The sequence below is a fragment of the Euprymna scolopes genome, chromosome 18 (genome assembly GCF_053919585.1).
Source record: "Euprymna scolopes isolate OS-2025 chromosome 18, ASM5391958v1, whole genome shotgun sequence".
Taxonomy (NCBI): Eukaryota; Metazoa; Mollusca; class Cephalopoda; order Sepiida; family Sepiolidae; genus Euprymna; species Euprymna scolopes.
Window position 1 is genome coordinate 41,776,142 of NC_136499.1, and position 22,126 is coordinate 41,798,267.

Consider the following 22,126-nt stretch of genomic DNA (forward strand, 5'->3'; position numbering starts at 1 on the left):
CACAGACAAAGTTTCCTTAATAGTATATAATATATATATATATATATATATATATATATATATGTATGTATATATAAAGAGAGAGAGAAAGAAAGATAGAAAAGGGGAGAGATAGCTACGTAGATGTATAGAAGAGCAGATAGATAGATAGATAGATAGATAGATGGATAGATAGATTATCAGTCATATACAGTTTGTCTCTACTTATACAAGAAGAATGACAAAGTATATGAAACGGAAATATATATTATTTGAAAGAAAGTTTGTGTGCGTTTTTTTTATGTGATAGGGGTGAGAAAATGATTTGATCTTAACGCAACTTGCGAAGTACAAAAAAAAAAGATACCACGTTATTGTTGTGATAAATAAAACGAAGTGTAGAGCAAACTTCATAGAGAAAAAAATTAAAAATGGAAAATATAAAACATCTTCGACGGAAAGGCGTATACGGGGGAGGCAGCAACTATGAGGAGAAAAAACGCGAACATAGTGGTTGTAAGCGCAGTTGATTGTACAAGCGGCGATGAAGAAGAGAGCAAGAGAGAGGTGAGGAGAGGGAGAGAGAAGGATAGAAGCGCGATTAGAAGTTTCGCATAAATGGAGAGTAAGGAGGCGCGTGGAGAGCAAGATGAAGAAGAGCGTGCGCTCCACACCGACGAAGAGTTGACATGCGCCGCGAAGAGAGGTGTTGATGCTGGAAGACAAAGAGGGATGACACCTGTCGCCCTTCTCCTCCCAAACACGCAAAGATCTCACACGCCGCCCACGCCTTCTAAAACGGCCAGCATTACACACCTCCCTCCACATTCTACACGCGCGCGTACACACGCGTCTGTCTGTACACGCGCGCACACACGAACCTCACAGAACTTCAAGGTCCAGCCCATTAAGTTTTGGTATAAATACGAACGAGTATTCCTGGTACTTTATATTCAACGACGGAAATCACGGCTGAGAGAAACGATAGATAAGTTTGTTAGAGAAAAAAAAAGAAGAGAAATTATATAGCCAAAAAAGTACATAACTTCAAGCGCGCTATAACAAAGACGTAGTGCGCGTTATATGGAAAGAGAAAAAGGTTTACTAAAAGTAAAGAAAAAAAACATTAACGAAATATAACAGAGAAATATACACTTCTACATAAACAGAACATAATTAAATACACGTTCACGTAGAAGTTTTTACCAACGAACGAGTAACACCTTTGTAAAACTGGCACCTTTTTTCAGTGTAGCCGACTGATTTAGGGCCACGTTTGTAAAAGTTTTTACGCGTTTGCCTTTGTCAAAAAAAAACATTTTTTAAACAAGCAAATCTGTTTGGTTGAGTGGCTTTCAAGCGGACTCTCCGTTGTACAAAAGAGCAGGTTCACCTGGACACGTGAAAGCAAGATGGCTCTATCGCACCTGTTGGTTCTTCTGCTGGGGTTCAGCTATGCGATGGCTGCCCCGAAATCAGGAACAGACGAAGAGTCAGTGGTAAGTTTCCAAATTGATTTTCTTCATTTAAGTTACATTCGCGTCATTTTTTTTGTACAATATGAAAATAATGGTATATATATATATATATATATATATATATATATATATATATATACGTAGACGAACACATATATGCATCATATAAAAAACTTGTATATTTGTTCATTTCAGTATCAACCATTGATATATATATATGTGTGTGTGTGTGTGTATCAACATTACTTAAATACCCATCCATCAATGCATCAATTAATCGATATGTAAGTAAATGTGTGCATGTATACGTATATATATATATATATATATATGTGTGTGTGTGTGTGTGTGTGTGTGTGTGTGTGCGCGCGCACAGAGAGATAGCGAGAGAGAGAGGAATGAATAATTAAAATGAGTGTGTTAGCTATGTATATAGCCTCATTCTTCTATATATATTGGAAGGAATATCTTAATATATTCAGTAATGGATATGCAAGCGACTTTATAAAAGTTTACTAATTAGCATATTCCTTTGAAAAACGAACTCTCATTAATCAATTATTCACTTTTATAGTTTCTTATTGGATGATTGGCTTCATTTAAGTATTACGTTTTATTTTATTAATGCATGTTTTCTACATCGTTCATAACTGCGTAGGATTTAGGATGAAAAGTTCTAGCACACGCACATGCATTTATATACATCCATATCTATATAATCTATAAAAGTGAGAATGTGTGTGTCAGAACACTTTTCAACCTATATACTCAATGTAGTTTTAATCTGCAGGCTTGGAAGTTAGTATATAGGGCATTCAGACATATGGAAAACTTTTTAATCATTTTTTTTATCCGGAAAAAAAGATTTTAGGGGCGTCGTCGGGTTTGTCAACTGTTTTACGATTGCTCATGCGCGGTCGTGAAACATGGCAGCTTCCTTATGTTAAAAATGAGAAAGTTTGAAAATACATTTAAAAGATCGTGTCAAGCTAGTCTAATGGTTACCGTACTAGATTTACTATCTTTTGGTTTCGATCTCAGCTCGAGCACTTTTGTTTACTTACAAGAAGTGAACTGTTTAGAAAAACATAATTCTCACAAGCACATGTCTCAGTTTTTTCTGCTTTTTTACTTCATTTTTTAAATAACCAGCCTGCTAGTATATATATATATATATATATATATATATATATATATATATATATATATATATATATGTACACACCACACACACGCACACACACACACACACACATGTGTGTGTATGACCTTGTTTTTCTCTTTTTTTTTCATTTTTCTTAAACTTTTTCTTCTAGGGGATGGGACATCTAATTTTTAGTGAGTCCAACCAAGAGATCTTTTCAGGATTCTAGCCGTTCCTTTCAGTGCAATCGTTTGTATTTCACTTACACTTGGTTCACCGGGTATGCTTGCTATGTACTTTTTTGTCTGTATGTGTGCGAAACGGTCTCAACAAACCCCTTTCTCGATTTTTTATCTACAAACTTGATATATAAATTTGGACCTGTACAATAAATTCAATTTGTTTTTTTATACGGTGAATCTAGCTACTAAAGGGTCAAAGTTAAAAACAAAAAACAAAAACAAAAGATTAACTTAAGCAGGAGTAAGTCGAGTAAACCTGTTGCTTCTACGCATGAGCAAATATACAATTATAGGTTAAATTCGCTGAATTTTTATCGCTTTCTTATCCATCTGTGTATAGCTCTAATGTTAACGATTAAATCTGGAGCTCTAAATGTTTTGTGTTTCGATTCTAGTTGAAGACACTTTAGTCTTTTTTATATTGAAATCATTAATATATGGGGTACAATATTATAATCAATGGACAATGGATCTATTATAATACATACGAAATCTGCATAAATCAAATTATCTTATTTAAGCGTATTTTACGACTGGACCACGCAAGAAGGCTACTAACTATATATTAGGTACAATATAATAACTTATGGAAGCTTGGCCTACATCGGGTGCCCTGCTAATATATATATATATATATATATATATATATATGTATATATATATATATATATATATGTGTGTGTGTGTGTGTGTGTGTGTTAATCCAGGTGTAGAATGTATTCTTGAAATAAAGATTCAGAGACTATCCACAGGTTTTATATAATGGTACTTAATAATTAATAGATCCATTTATATTAATAGTTATTTACGCGAATGTGTACGTGCGTCGCTTCATTGGCATAATAATGTTTAGATCTGTACTTATTAATAACTAAAATCTCAACAGGTGAAAATCTGTCTTTTAAATTAGGTGTTCATTCTATTCATGTCCATATTATTATTAATAACTTCAGATCCAAACAATGGCATGCCAGTGTAGCGTAACTTGTACATAACTAAATATTAATAGCGTATGCATATATTTGTGGTGATGGTTTTTTATATATATTTATTTAAATATATCATATATTTTTTTTTAATTACAGAAGCTCAGGAAAAAACATCGGTATCATCAATGTAGAGGGACACGTTTCTGGTCGAGAAACTGGTCTGCCTGTATTGAGATGAAACCGGTGGTACTGATGTTTATCTGACTCTTGTAAATAAAAAAAAAATCTATATTTATGTTGTGTGACTCCACAATCGCACCACCCCGTCTCCCCAAAACAAATCGAAATCATAAATTCTGTCAATCACCTTATATAGAAATTTTCTTTTACAATCGATTGGGGTTTCCTCCGGCGTTGCTCGTATAAAACACATCGCCTGGTGGAGTGATTAGTCACATACTATTTAAGATACACCGAATATCCTAACTTGTTACGAAAAGGGACCACATATTGGATTTAGGAAAGCATAAAACACATCCATCTTGGTCTATGAAAATCGAACGTGAAGTAACTCTCATGGCTTAATGGGAAAATACTTCCGGTTGTAAATGCAACTGTTGTCAGCTTTTAATGAATGAAAATAAATTAAATTAAATTCTAATTAAACCAAAAATAAATTAAATAACTCAACTAGAAATAATATTTCTAAATAGAACAATTAAAACGATTATTTTACAACAAATATAATTAATAACATGGAGCTAATTATTCAAAAGATTTTTTAATGTAATATGCACACGAGGTTACTCATTAAATGTAGATTTCTATTGAGTAAATAGTATATATAGAAATCATGCTGGAATAAATGTGCATATAAGTTCGTATTCAGTATGAAAATTAATTTGTGAAACAGTGTAGCTTTTGTACATTAAAATAAAATTGTGAACAAACAGGTTCCAATACGACTTATATATATATATATATATATATATATATATATATATATATATATATATATATATATTTCCTCAGCCAAACAACGTCGCAGCTCACCAGAGCCATGACAGCCAACAAACCGGATATCCAAGACTCGACTTTCGCTCTCATTTAGGCTCATCAGTTAGACATATCCGAACTCGAGATTCGAAACCCGAACATTTTGCATGCAAGGCAGGCGCTCTGCCACCTTAGCAAACTCGCCACACACACACAAGAAAGTCTATTAACTAACACAGATCAAGCAAACAGCAGCGAAAGCCGACTGTGGAACGAACCTACTTGTCTCGAACAAGGGATGGGTTATAGCTTGGTTGGATGACCACATCCCTTGTTGGAGTAGGTTGCACAAATCAACATATGATGATTGGATCACTCTGACTGACGTTAAAAGTATTTAATAAGAATAAATGTTTAATTTCAATTGTATCACTCGCGGTTGACGGTAGCCGAATAGTTCGGATCCTTGGTAATGAAGCCAGACATGACTTCTGTTGCTGGGGTTCGAGTCTCTCGACTGGCGTTAATCGCGCCACCCTGCACTGATTATCCCCGAAAAGATAAAACACTAGTGTCTGTAGGTCTTTAATAATTATTATAGCAAATGATAATTATACATATATATATATATTATATATATATATATATCTGTATATATATATATATATATGTATATATATTCTTATAATATATATCAATCCTTATTTAAGAATCTCAATGTAATTACAGAGCAATATAGAGAATAAATGACAAAAAGTTATATTCCAAAATTCATGATGTGGACCATCTTATAATTTATTCCTTTAATTCAGTTGACTCATACAATTCTCGGCAGTATCTGTTTTGTAGCGCAAAATCAATCACTTAATTATTATATCAATCGGTGAATCTATTATGTCCTTAACTCATCAGAATAAATAGCAACAATCAATCCGTCAAAACGAATAGAAGTGTGATTTGACATGATTAAAATCCGAAAATTGGGAGAGAAGCTGCAAATACCTTTTATTTTTCCATAACGCCATATTGAATTTTTATCAAACAAAGTCATTGAACCCAACTATTCGTACTAATAATTTTAATTAATTTATGAATCTTCTACCAAAATGTTCTATTTAATAATTAGTAAATTTATTTATTCTAATTGATGTATACATACTTATGAAAATAATATCAACAAATTATAAACTATTCAATTCTTTTGACGGATTGATCGTTGTTATTTCTGCTGATGAGTTAAGGGCATAATAGATTCACTGATTGATATAATAATTAAGTGATTGATTTTGCGCTACGAAACAGATACTGTCAAGAATTGTATAAGTCAATAGAATTAAAGTAATAAATTATAAGATGGTCAACATCATGAATTTTGGGATATAACTTTTTGTTATTTATTCTATATATTATATGTATGTATGTATATATATATATATATGCATATATATATATGTATGTATGTATGTATGTATATATATGTATATATATGTATATATTTATTGTTCTCTCTCAGTTACCATGTATGCATATTTTATAATCAAACCAGTATATCAATGTATAATATATACAGTGTGTGCGTTCGTTTATGTTTGTCTTTATCCTTATTAATGTATATTTGACTTATATGCATGTTTGTTTTACGACATATTGTTATTTACATATGCAAAAGACAAACTGAATATAGTCTCACGCAACATTATGAATGAATAAGTAAATACGATTGGCAAGTGAACAAGAAACGAAAAAATATGAGCGAAGAGAAGTGAAAGAAGAAAAAAAATGAGGCCATCAGTTATGTGGTACTGTACAATCCTAAACAGGGAACTGCTAAATCAGGAAGACCTGTCAATACGTACACAAAATTATTGACAGAAGACACTGTCTTACAACTTAAAGATCTTCCTAAAACCATCGAAGATAGAGATCTGTGAAGGGAAAGAGTCTTGGTTCGTGCAATCCACCAGATACGATGATACGATGCAGAGTGAAATATAATGTTGAGAACTTACAAGACGAGATAAAATTTACTTACATATAACTTCTTATCTTTAAAACCACTTTGCGCAACGTCATTACGGAAAATAAGCGCATGTTAAAGGCACATACGCATACAAGTAATACACTTTTACTGACAGAATTTACGATTTCAATTTTTTTTTTGGGGGGGGGCGATTTTTGATTCACACTAAATACATAGTATTGTTTACAGAAAACGATTGTTTGACCACTTTACTTACCGTGCTGTCTAGAATACGAATCCCATAATTCATAATGAAAGGATCGTTAATGTAAGATTTTACTCCGTAAATATATAATTAATACACGTTTACGCATACGTATCGTCCAAGGTTAAAATAATATAACTGAAACTTTTTTGCAGAGCAATATTTTTTACTATTTTGGTGGGTGAGGGTAGCAATTGATGACTAAAAAAATGACTAGATGCGAGTTAGGATGGAGCAAGTCTCTAAATGATAATGTTTACAAAAGTTACTATTGCGCTCATGTAACTTATTATGTTGCCTAGAATATATAATTCAAAATTCTTGATGATTATTTAATAAGTTTACAAGTGTATCTTATACAAACAAACACAGACTCATGCACAGCTACACCTACACCCCCCATATATATATATATATATATATATATATATATATATATATATATATATATATATATATATATGACCTTATTTGTGTGTGGGGATAGATCTCTATCAAATCATCCTGTCAATTTTAAATTTACAGAAGTGAAATTTGATAGATAGGGGATTCAGACTTGTGGAACTATTATGATTTGAGTTTCAGCCGGTAAAAGTAGCTGCCAATGGGTTAAAATTGAAAATAATGAACATGGCAGGTGTAAGTCAACTTAAATCGTTCCTTTTACATATGCGTAAATATACATTTCTACGATTAAGTCAATAATTTCTAAAGTTTGGATATGCATGTGGACTTAGCTAAGATTGTAGCGAATAATGATAATCGTTTAGATTCTTACTGATCACATTCAATCATATATGTATATTACAATAGAAAAATTCAAGCATGAAAAGTAATATGGTTAAGATTAGTAGTAAATGGACTAGTTGTAAAAATTGGAAAAGGAAAAGATGGGATATTCTTGTAAAAAATATAATGAATTTATAACTTGAAATATTGCAGCATTAAGAATTTATACATAATATTAAATTGAATTTTTAAATAAAAAAAATTCTTAATGCTGCAATATTTTAAGTTATAAATTTAGTATTTTTTACTAGAATAGCTTGTCTTTTTCTTTTCCAGTTTTTACAACTAGTCCTTTTACTATTCTAAGTTTCATCTTAGCCATATTACTTTTCATGCTCTAATTTTTCTATGTAATCCATTATTTTTTCAGGCTTTGCTTTGAAAGAATATTTCCTTTTTGCGTGCAATATCATAAACATTGTCGGCAATCCATAAAAATTTTATTAATTTCTTAAATAGACTGAATAAAAAAAATCAAATAAAAGACGTTATTTAGTAAATAAACAGAAAAGGGATACAACAAAAGAGAGAAACAGAATTAACGAACGACATCGTAAGCGAAATATTATCAGCCCTAGCACGGCAAAGAGGATCACTTTTATTAACTCTATATAAGCGACATAAGATGGCATGCGACAGAAATTCACACTGTTCCTGTTTATGAAGGTGTTGACGACAGAATAAGTTGCTTTGGTAACCAAGCCAATCAGAAGAAACCGTCTCCCACAGGTCCTTCCGTATTCTAAGGAGTTTTGAACACCAGTCATTTTATTATAACTTTTGTTTTAATGAACGGAAAATGAAACATTTTTATTATAGAATATAGCTGAGACGGAGATCTATGAACTGTAAAAATTGTTTGAAATTTGGATGTAAAATAAGTGAACGGTGAAGCTTTAAAGCAGTTCGAAATGAGTAAAACTAACACTTAAACATATATTCAAAGTGTGTTTGAATGATATATATATACACATATATATATGTGTGTGTGTGTGTGTGTGTTTGTGTATTAAACTTCTGAAATCGCCACTATATATTGGGTACAATATAATGATATATAATTACCTCTATAACAATAAATACAAAATCTGCATGAGTTAAATATCATATTCAAGCGTATTTAAGAACCGAGTAATATAGGGCGGCGTGCTAGTATATATATATATATATATATATATATATATATATATATATATATATATATATATATATGAGCAAACAGTTAATAAAATATGTTAAAAAACACTTTGAAATGAGTTAAAAACATATTTAATCTGAAAAGGAAACACTAGATAAATGGATAGTCCTTAATCCGCGGGGTTTCGAAGAAATACTCTCCTTCTCATCAGAGGGTAGGAATTAGCAAAATGCGGGATCGGATTTTGCATGCAGAAGTATTTGATGAAACAACAAATAAGTAAAAGATCTCACTTGAAAACAAAATAAGTTAAGCAGAGGGAATATGGTAAAGAGAAAGGTGATTACACATTAATGGATAGCCTGGTGGAAGATAAAAAATCTAGTGACGGTAAAATCCAAATGTAAAACTTCAAGAAAGTTAAAAGAATTTCCATTTGTACAAGTAAAATCCAAGGAAATCCCGTAATTGGAAGAAGATTGTCCATAATAATCCAGAGGCAAAAATCCATGGAATAATTCACAAAAATGTGTACAAGGAAAAGATAATATTAAATATAAGAAAAATAAGATGTGCTTTTCACTCTACTTCCGAGACATAACTAATGTATATATATATATATATATATATATATATATATATATATATATATATATGTATATATATATATATATATATATATATATATATTATATATATATATATTACAAAAGACGAAATGAATGTTACCATAAAGCTTTCTTCTGTATAATTTAATGAGACAACATATATGTCAAAATATGCTTGATTAATTTTGAGCTTAGTTAAGAAACTTTTGCGAATATTCGTTAGAACACTTTTTCACTACATCGTAATCTAATTGCTATACGTATGTGTGTAGGCAGGACAAACGTGTATTAATTATATAGCCAAACAATAATATTCGTGTTCTTCTACATGCAAATAACAACTTTTATAATTCTTTATAATAATAATAAGAAAAAGATGAAGAAGAAGAAAAAGAAGAAGAGAAAGAAGAAGAAGACGAAGAAGAAGAAGAAGAAGAAGAAGAAGAAGAAGAAGAAGAAGAAATAAAGGAAGGAAATTATTGTAATAAATCAATTGTTCGGGACACATAGATAAGTGAAGTTGCGATCTTTACTATCTTAGAAACACATCATAAACACTAACATTATTTAACTGTTTGATGTTATCATAACGATGCTGGTTTTGAGAAATTGCGGGGATTGAAACCTTGTGTGTGTGTGTGTGTGTGTGTGTGTGTGTGTGTGTGTGTGTGTGTGTGTGTGTGTGTGTGTGTGTGGCTCCGCGTATATATATATATATATATACATACATATATATATATATATATATATATATATGGAAGAGTGATATACAAACGGCCATTAGCGTATTAAGCGATGCTCTTTGTGTAAACAAATCAGACTTAGGCATTTGGACAATGTCAACACATCATTAATTCACTACGTAATGGTAAGATGCCTTGACTGTCGTTTAGGCGGTCGGGTTTCGATCCTGGCTTGAGGTAGTTTCCTGTCTAGCCGCACTGATGAGCTGTGATCCAGCGAAACAGTACTGTATTGGGATGACTATATATATATATATATATATATATATATATATATATATATATAATATAATATAATATAACTACTTCATTTACTCACATAAAATTAATATACGAAAGTATAGATTTATGCGTAAACTTTAAGTATTTACTTCAAAAGTGCTCAAAACGTATGTAGAGCTAGGTAGTAATTTATAAAATATATATGGCGATTAAGCTACACTGAATATTCGGCGTTTCATCCACTCTAGGATTCGTCAGGCTTATGCGCGAATTCTGTGGTTGTTTCTCGTTTTTATATGGTCATCTTCTCTTGAGGATTTTAGTTAGCCAATCAGCTTTCTAGCATCCACCGCGCCCCTTCCTATCAGCCAATGGGCATGCATTTTATCGAACAAAGGATCTGTTTTAGAACTAGGTTAGTGGTTTAAGGCAGACCTTTTCCTTTTTTATTTTTATATATAAATATACATGTGTGTACACACATATATGCACATATATATATACATATATATATATATACATACATATATGTGTGATCGTTTATGTATAATGTTTATTTATTGAAACCTTGACCAAATAACCCATACACACACAAACAGGAACGCAAACAGAAATGCATATATATATATATATATATATATATATATATATATATATATAGATGCGTGGGGGGGTGTCTGGTCACGAATACGATCCTATATGGTTGACTATTTAAAAAAACTGATTATATATAATGATAGAAGATGTATTGAGACACAGGAATGGGTATGTTTGATGTGGCAGAACGGTGGTTAATTAAAATTGTGGGGTCTGCGTTCGCGCCTGGTCCACAAAGTATGGAACTAAAAAATTAAAAAATTAAAAAATCGTTTACAAGTGTTTTTGATATAGATGTACATAATAATACTTTGATAAGTATGTTTTAACTTAAATAGGGATGATATAATAAAATTGTGGTGTCAGCGTTCGCGCCTGGCCCCATAGAATGGAAATAGGCACAAACATTAATAAAGACTTTTCATATCTATCTGCGTAAGTATACTTTGATAATGATGTTTCAGTTTGAAGAAATATGGTATAATAAAATTATGGGGTGTTCGTTCGCACCTGACCTCCATAGAATGGAAATATGTCACAAAGTTTAACAAGGTTTTTTTTAATATAGATCCACAGAATATTGTGACAAGTGTTTCAGTGTCAACAGGTATGGTATAATAAATTATGGGGTTTATCTATTTTATTTTTACTTTCATCATATTTTGCTTTGGTTTTAATACACCTAAATTCGAAGCTATCTCTTTACAACACTTCCTTTTCATAACCTATCATACTTTCATAAATCAGAGTCCATTTTCTGTAGGCTGTTTTTGAACCCAGTTAACGACAGGTACTTTTGCTAGTATATATATAAAGAGAGAGAGACACACAACAGAGTCACAATGTACAATGGTGTAGCCCATTAAACCATTAAATTATACCACTACGTTTGGTCTTTTCTTAAGAGAATAAATGTCTTAGCATATTCTTTAATTGAATATCAGTGATTTCGATGAGAACTGTACATTCTAATATCGCAATAGAATATTATTATCTATTTCTTCCGAACACCTGGCAGGTGGATTCTATTATTACTTCTGACACAATCTCACAATTCCAGCGATGTTTCATTTAATGTATACGTTTTTCTATATTTTTCATTCTCTTAGTTTGGTTTCAATATATATTGTATATTTTGATTTTGCCAAGATTATTAAAGGCTATGCTGTGGTGAGTGTGTTTTACGGCATATCAACACGTCTTCTCTTTAGGAAATCGTTCCAGACAAGGCTTGACATCACATGACGTAAGGAACTAAAAATATTACTTACTGGACGAAAACTACGCAAGAATAAATGTTAGATGATAGATTCTAACCCAGATAACAGCAATTCTTCCCCTTTGTCGGAAGCATCGCTCATAGAATGTTAGAACTAAAAGACAAAATAAGGGAAACGAGGTTTCACTTTCTACTTTTCTGCTTTTAGTGATTTAATACGAAAACAATTCTTGGAAATGATTTATTCGATACGATTAAATGAAAATCAAGTTGTTAGTTCACGAAAACTGTGGGAAATCGTGAGTCCATGCCTTTCCCAGTTATATTATTGCAAACACAATCACAATCAACCCGATAGGATTTTAACATGCCACATTTGGATATTTAATTTATATAAATAAAACTGTGAATGCATGTATGTGTCCGTCTGTGTCTAAATATTAAACCGCTAAACTCTTAAACTACTGGTCACATAAGATTGAAAATAACAGAAAATAGTAATCATACACCAAGAATGGTTTATAATGTGTAAAACATTTGCTTGGATGAATGAATAACGCGTTGAAATGCAAAATATTTCTATTAGTTTTACGTATGCGCAAATTCAATCATAGTTAGAAGTGGTTTAATTAGTTTTTTGTAATCCATTTGTTCATTTAGTTCAAACGCTGGGGAACGTGACTGGAGCGCTAAATGTTTTGATTTCGATTCTAGCTGATGGCCTTTACATTCGGAATCACTACTATATATATATATATAAATAAATCCCCGAAACAGTGTTTCATGGTAAAAAACTGATAATCCCTTAAAAAATAAATTATTACTGGTACTATAGTGAATTCGAAAGAGCAAGTTGATGCAGTGATTGCAGGTGATTGAATAACTTACTGACTAAATAGTTTTTATAACGAATGATAAAAAATAATATCTTTTGTATAGTTTTAAAGGTTAAAAAATTCCAAGACCATATATATATATATATATATATATATATATATATATATATATATATAGTCTAGGAAATTTTTAACCTTTAAAACTATACAAAAGATATTATTTTTATCATATATATATATATATATATATATATATATATATATATATATATATATATATATATATATGCAGAGTGGGACATAAGTCGTGCTACAAAATTATGAAACTATTTTTTATGATAATATTAACAGAAATTTACTATTTTATTGTCAGTATATTATAACGTTATATATGATTTCTTGTTTTTTAGAAACAAAAGATAATAATTTTTAACAATATCTGTTTAATTGAAATCATAGATCAGCATGAGAAGAGCCTGCATTTACCAGAAATATTCAAATCGCGAAAAAAAAACCAAAATCAAAAGAATGCTCATAAAAAGGACAATTAGTCGTTTCCTGAAAACTTAGTCGATCAAAGATAGATAATGGTCAGATCGTCTCTGCATCTCTAGGACACCTAAACTCATAAAAACTGTTAGGGAAAAAATCAAGCGAAATCCAGAGAGATCCATGAAACGAATAGCAAAGGAAGTACACACATCACCAAGCACTACTCGAAGACTATGTCGAAGTGACCTACAGATGTCACGCTATAAGCTCCAAAAGCGACGGCTTCTCTCTGCATCCACAATTGCAACGAGACTCATCACAAGTCGACTTTTGTTAAACCGTACCATGGAGGTCACGCTCAATAAAATCATCTCCATGGATGCAAAATTCTTTTCACTTCAACAGTTCCACAATCATCAATTGATGTTCAGTTTGATAATGATCACGTTTTAGCCCACAAAAGAAGACGGCTCGTGCTGACTTGTTTCCTTGAATAAGAAATTCTTGAAAATATAGCTTTTCATGGAGATTCCGTTTGATTTGAAGCAAACGTAAGTAGAAAAGATATTTCTTCAAGCAGAGGACGAGTTCTTTCTGTGAATGTCTTACAAGGAGAAACCGGAGATTAAAGCTCAGTCGAGCACATTCCGTTTGGACTAATCAATGAACGTAAGTCGCTTGATCACGTATAGCTGAAAGGGTTATTTACTTTTTTAATAGAGTGTAAGTTGACGCAAAGGACGAGTTGTCATAACCCTCAGACACACTCTCTACCGTCATCATAGTGTAGCAATTTTTGAGATAATGACTAAATGCCAACTCTAACATATTAAAATAGAAGAATACCTGTCCCAGGAAAGGTAGAATTCACTTTCCGAGCAGAAAGGCTCTACACTACCTATATATATCAGCTTTACCTTGGCCCCCATTTAGTCGTAAGAAACAATGGATAAAGCCTGTAAAGGTAGGTTTGCATGTAATTGTGAAGCAATGGTTGCGCAGTTCCAACCACACTTCTTCTTGATTCGAGCGGAATAAAAAGCCCAGAACAATTGAAAGATAATCGGAGAGGCCATACAGTGCCTGTTGATCTTAAATGGTCACTTATTTTGTACTGACCAGGCTCAACATCGCTTTACTTTGGTAACTTAACTGGAACACGCATGTTTATGTTATTATGCGATATATATATATATATATATATATATATATATATATATATATATACTAGCATTTCAGCCCGGTGTTGCCCGGAGGTTTGGATGTGTATGTTGAGCAAATAAAAAAAAAGTGGTAGGAGGAAGGCAGGCTCGAACCCGTACCGCAAAGGAGGAAAAGAACGGGGTAAAACGTAACGTTTATACTGTTACGACCACCGCCAAACCGGAAGCTACATTTCTTAAAATTAAGGCTAGACAATCTAAAGAAGAGGATAACTTTAAAAAAATATCGGCGAAAAAAGTGACCCCCCCTGTAAAAAAGTGCCTAGTTGAAGGGGAAGATATTAATGTTTTTAGACAATTTTTCGATATTTGTTGTATGAAAGGTCGGACTTTAAAATGATACTGATCTTGGTAAAATCCGTCGCCTCTTTTGAAAGTTTAAGGCAGACATGCAAACAGACACACATACATACATTTATATATTGGTAACTAAAAATCATCGACCCAAACTGATGAAAAAGCTTGCCCTATCTCTGAATACCCTTTATGTAAAATTTCAAATATTTAGATCAGAAATTGTCTGAGTAATTTGGAAGAGACCGCAGAGGTCAATTTTTTTTTAACTTTGACCCTTATTATGACCTCTTAAAATTTATTGTTTTGGGCTCAAATCAAGTTATTAAGTTAGATCCATGTCGAAGGAACCTATATCTAAAATTTCAAGTGCGTAGACCCAAAATTGTCGGAGGAGTTGGTAGAGTTCTCAAAGGTCAAATCGTTGAACTTTGACCCCTTAATCGCCAAATTTCTGGCCGAAAGCCGATGGCATAAAGTTTCCCAAATCTCAGTAACATGTATATCAATTTTCGAGTCTGTATGCTAAAAATTGACAGAGTTATTGCGTAGGAAATGTACACAGACACACAGATACACAGATACGTTCACTTTTATAGATATATAGATTAATATTATCAGTATAACTTTTGTACCATTTAAAAGAAGAAGGGCAAAATAAACCAGTAATAATTTTTTTTTTTAATTTTTCATCAAACGAAAATAATGAAATTGCGAGACGAAAATCGTATTTACATAATTGGCGCTTTAAAATAATGTTCCCATGTAGTAAACATTCAGTACGTGAAAACATACCCGTGTTTAATAAATCTAGCAAAAATCAACTAATTGTCAGATTTTCGTGAAATTTTCGATAGTTATCCATTTTAGTATGAACTTACATATAAAATGCAGTTTCCGTAAAATATATGAGGGGAAATATTTTTTTAGTGCGTGCCCCTCCCCCATACTTATTTTTTCGAAATTCGAACAAAATATATTTAAATCTATCGAAATTTCTATTTATTATGAAACATAAGAGTTCAAATAAGTAAAAAATATTTATTTTTTAAAAGTTTAAATACACGTATTGGACAAAAATTTACCTTGAAGTTTCAATTAAAAGAATGATATAAACTTAATATCATTATGGTTTTTTTTTAAATAGTGTTTTTTCGAATTAATATATACTATAATATAATTAGAAACTTCGTAAACATTAATTAATTTTTAAAAGATTTAAAACGATTAAAATTCCATTATTTCAAAATGTTCCGTTACAACATAGATGTTTAATTAATTGTGTTTAAAAAATGTTTAATATTAAATTTTTACATAAACACGGCTCTTGTCAGCTATTTTATCGGCAGATTAAAACCGGTTTTAAAATATCATTGCACAAATATTAAGCATTTTGTTCGTCTCTTTTTACCGAATAAAATATGGAAGTCCGTAGGTAACGAAATGAACATTCAGTAAAACCGTATTTCATATTTAATATACAAATGTTTATAATATTATTAACCGTACTTCATATTTAATATACAAATGTTTATAATATTATTAACCACTAAACAGTGTAAATCTTAAAACCTAACAAAATTATAACAAAGATTAATTATTAATTGCAGTTTGAAGAAGATAAACAAAGGTTTTAAAAAATCATTAAGTCGCTTCTGCTTTTCCATAGTTCGTATAGTTAACACAAGTCTTACATCACGGGAACATGCGCTCCATTTTTCACATTGTTTTGGGGATACCTACCGATCAGCATTCTTTCAGAACGCAGTAAATTCTTAGGGTGGCGCCGGCTCCGCCGCTCCAGGGTGAAACAAGTCCAATTATAAGTAAATATTTAGATGGAGAATAAGATTACAAAAAAAAAAAGAAACTGCGTCTAGAGATTATATACACTCTTTGAATTGGTATAAACTGTTCCGTCTGTAATGTTAAATGTCTTACGATGTTAATTTATTTATTGCGGACTATTATCCTCATCTTTCTTAGTTGCTGTTTCACGACGTTTCGGCCAACTATTCCTCTGGCCTTCGTCAGGTGGTAACTGTGACGGGATAGAAACTCCGAATCCCCTAACTGGATTCTCAGCAATTACTGCCATCAATAGTTGTTGTCGTCTCACCAAGTTTTAGCAAAGTAAGCCTCTGGCTGGCTTTGGGTAGGATAGAAACCGCTATCTTCAGACAATTCTCACCTGGAACCGTAGAGATTCCACGCCAAGGGCCCCGATGATGTTGTTTCGATTTTACTTAATATTATTTATTAACTTAGATATACAGTGAAAGAAAAAGAACTATTGTTTTCAGTTGTAAATTGTTTTACTAAATTATCAAAACAGACTAATTTTACACACCATGGTTTATTTATAACTGTTTATATTTATACTTTTAAATTATTACATTTTGTAAAACTAATGTATATATAAAAATTGAGATTCCTCAATTATAGAAAAATATTGAAAAAGTTTGGGTTTTTTTTAAATAAAAGATATACAGGGTGTCAACAAAGTCTGGCTACATAATGTAGCCAGACTTTGTGGAAGCATCCTGTAGATTATGTAGCCAGACTTTGTGGGCACCCTGTATACACACACACACACACACACACACACAAACACACGTGTATATATATATATATATATATATATATATATATATATATATATATATGTATATATATATATATATATATATATATATATATATATATATATATATATATAAGGTGTCCACAAAGTCTGGCTAAATAATCTACAAGATGCTTCCACGAAGTCTGGCTACATAATGTAGCCAGACTTTGTGGACACCCTGTATTAACAAAAAATTATAAGACCCTCCTAAAAAAATTTGCGCAAATGCTCCTCTCTTTTCAATAAGACTTAGCAGCGTATTGTCAACATCTACTGTTATATCTTTTCATTTTAGCGGCTAGGAGGCTTATTGCAGAAATTTTAACTGCACCCCCCTAGAAGTAACACTTGCTCTTGAATTTCCTTCCATTAGAATAAATATTTCTCTTTAGTATGCTCTACATGTTTTCGATGGGATTCAAGTTATAGTTATTTGAAGGCCAGTCCATAAGAGAATCTTCAACAAATCCCTTTTTGTAACCATGATTTACTAAACGTTGATGCATGACTTGGTGCATTGTCTTACATAAGGCCATAGATCAAAGCTTAGCTAAATACGTTATTAAACCATTCAAAGAAAGATAGAAAATTCACAGTAACTTATCGAATCCATTATAACCCTGTATTTCACTTTAAATAAATCCACGAGTTCATTACCAATAATCCCAGCCCATACCATTATCCAATAGCTGCTTTGTTGACGTTTAAAAATTGTCTTCGGTCATGCTTCTTGCTAACACGTCCTCAAGCGTATCTACCGGATCCATTCTTGATTGTTTTTTTTGTTTTTACATCAGAGTTAACATTTTACATGTTATTTCTTTTGACACCATAGCAGCACCAGTATCTTTAAAGACAAACCAACCGGTGGCATTTAATCCATAACAGTACACCTACCGAATACTACAATACTTAGTTTGCTCAACCTTATTATAACAACCGTAATTAAAAAATTCAACATACACACACACACACACACACACACACACATATATATATATATATATATATATATATATATATATATACTAGCAAAAGTACCCGTCGTTGACTGGGTTAAAAAACAGTCCACAGAAAATGGACTCTGATTTATGAAAGTATGATAGGTTATGAAAAGGAAGTGTTGTAAAGAGATAGCTTCGAATTTGGGGATATCAAAACCAAAGCAAATTATGATGAAAGTAAAAATAAATTAGATAAACCCCATAATTTATTATACCATATCTGCTCACACTGAAACACTTATCACAATATTCTGTGGATCTATATTAAAAAACCTTGTTAAACTTTGTGACATATTTCCATTCTATGGAGGTCAGGCGCGAACGAACACCCCATAATTTTATTATACCATATTTCTTCAAACTAGAACATAATTGTCAAAGTATACTTACGCAGATAGATATGAAAAGTCTTTATTAAAGTTTGTACCTATTTCCATTCTATACGGCCAGGCCCCACAATTTTATTATACCATCCCTATTTAAGTTAAAACATACTTATTAAAGTATTATTATGTACATCTTTATCAAAAACACTTGTAAACGTTTTTTTCTTTTAATTTTGAAATTTTTTATTTCCATACTTTGTGGACCAGGCGCGTACGCAGACCCCACAATTTTAATGAATGATCATTATTCCAGATCAAACAAACTCGTTCTGTTTCTCGATACATCTTCTATCATTATATGTGATCGGTTTTCTATAATAGTCAACCATATAGGAGCCTGTTTGTGACCAGACACACACACATTCAGCTTTATATTATATATATATATATATATATATATATATATATATATAAATATATACGAATGAGTTGCCCTTTTTATAGGACGTATTTATTTTTATTACTAAATATTATTATGTGCATAACAGTATACATATACAAAGTTATATATATATATATATATATATATATATATATATATATATATACCAAGTTATAGATATTCAATACAAAAATTCATGAATTCAACGATGTTATTAAGAGTGCCTAATAAAAGAGGTGCAAGATATATTTTATTGATATAGACAAATTTAATGGTTGCTGTAAATATGTCTATACTAATATACATATATATGTATATATATATAAAATAAAAATAAAAATAAATATATAAATATAAAAATAATATATATATATACATACATACATATATATATATATATATATATATATATATATATATAGTGGAAATGGTAATTAATAAAAACTGAAGAAAGTGCTCAATACCGTTGTAGAACAAATATGCGTTTTATTTTTTATTACCCTATCTTTCTTTTAACTTACATTATTGTTTCAGCTACTTGGCCGTTTTTTGGGGTTTTTTTTGGCCGTATGTAGCTACTCAGACTTTAACATAAATCTTTGCTATATAGCAAACATTTCAGTAAAAGTCTGAGGATGCTACAGACGGCCAAAAAAACGGCCAAGTAGCTGAAACAATAATGTAACTTAACAGAAAGATACGGTAATAAAAAATAAAACGTATATATATATATATATATATATATATATATATATATATTTGCCTAACCTTATATATAAAGAATCATATAAAGTAAGTAGATGTGTTCAGGATTGATGTTTAAATCAAGTATGCACAATGAATATCGATTGTTCTGGAAGAAAAACACACTGTATTATATTGCAATGGACAATCGATCAGGATCGTCTAAATAAAATATTACTTTTATTTATTGTGTTTCTTACGATAGTAAACATTTCTCGGTCATTTATTCTACGATCTAATGATTGTTTTGCATAAGTTACTGGAAACAAAAGCGAGATATGTGACGCTTAGTTTCACATAAATAACTCTGAATTATGCTGGAGCACGCAGATTAGCAGATCCTAATAGCGATCACCATCGACCTTAACCTTCTGGACGCTTTCTTAAGAGATTCTTTGCGTATCAGTCTGCGTTGGGAAAACATGCCAATTTACTACTTCATGTCTTTTTATTTAAAATTATTCCGAAAGAATTAGAGTCGCTTTCAAGAACAACAACAACAACAACCATTATAAAGTATGATGGCTGTATGCAAATGTCGAGCCATGTCCGAAATGACATCACCGTATGAAAAAAGAAAACGACTACATAAAGAACGTGCGCACAGACCGACGATCACGTTAGAGAGGTGGCTGACGTCACGGACGTAACAAGAAGTCACGCGTCGTCGGAAATGAGATATAAAGGTATTGTCTTAAAACTTATAATTTGAAACAGGAGTTGAAGTTCTTTCCGCTTTCATATTCTTTGTTTCTTTTACGATTGAGTCTTCAACGTGTGTGTCCCGCGTGTCTAAATGTTAACGCGTATGTAAAACGTGTGTAACGTTACACAGCAACATATAAGTGGCGTTAGTGTGAGTATCGTTAATTATATTCAGTCAAACATCCACTCTCTATTGGAATACAATAAACGTTATTTCTTAATGAAGTACTAGGTGCGCCTGACTAGTTTTGCCTGATAAATCTGTAACTTCTTTAGCTTCCCAGCTTTTATAGATTGTGCTGTTTGCTAGTCCATCCATGCTTGTGTCCAGTCTTGAAAGACAAAGAATACCCTTTAGGGGCAGTAGCGCGTGCAATTGTGAGGCAAGGGTTGCGCAATTCTCAACCACACCTCTCCTGCATCGGCACTGTTTGAGTCCAGTGGTAAGGAGAAGACCAGGACGACTGGAAACAATGCCGAGATAAGCGGAGAGCACATACAGCACCTGAAAGTCCCAAATGGTCACCCATTTAGTACTGACCAGGTTCAACGTTGCTTAACTTCGGTGATCCAGCGGGAACCGGTGTGTCGACGTGATTGTTCGGTAGTATATTTTTTTGAAAAGGGAAGAAAGTCTTTAATAGATGAATATACAAATATATCCTTTTTTGGAGGCGGGGGGGAAATATTATTTTTCATAATCAGAAAGAGGCAAAGGTAAAGTAAAAGACGAAATTTTAAAATGGCCGCTGTATGATAATAAATCGGACAACAATTTCCTGGGAATAAAAAAAAACAGGATTACATTTTATTGTCTAAACAACATAAACCAACGTTCAGCAAAATAAAATGACTATTTTAATCAAATGTTGATTTTGCATGAAGGAAGGTATTCATGCCCCAAATAGAGAATCTGGTCAACTTTACTTCAAAATATTGATATGGTTTATTATAATTGGATTAGCCTTTGATTTTGGGTAACAAATCTATATATATTAATAGGATAGCGTGTGTGTTATTTATTTTGTGTGTCAGACTTACATCCGTGTGATTGTCATTTAATTGTTATGGACTTTCATTGATTGTAATAAAGAATTTTATAATAAAGAATTCTTCATAAGTTTT

At 31.6% G+C, this 22,126-nt stretch overlaps 1 protein-coding gene across 1 annotated transcript in view; it reads left to right on the forward strand.

Annotated features, from left to right (window-relative positions):
• Positions 1 to 737: 737 nt before the first annotated feature.
• The window catches only part of LOC145297588 (uncharacterized), a 121,374-nt gene continuing 99,985 nt past the window's right edge, over positions 738 to 22,126 (forward strand). The window contains exon 1 of the mRNA XM_080143636.1: positions 738 to 1,478. Within this exon, the coding sequence (XP_079999762.1) occupies positions 1,392 to 1,478 (87 nt within the window). The 5' untranslated portion in view covers positions 738 to 1,391. The remainder of the gene's footprint in view (positions 1,479 to 22,126) is intronic.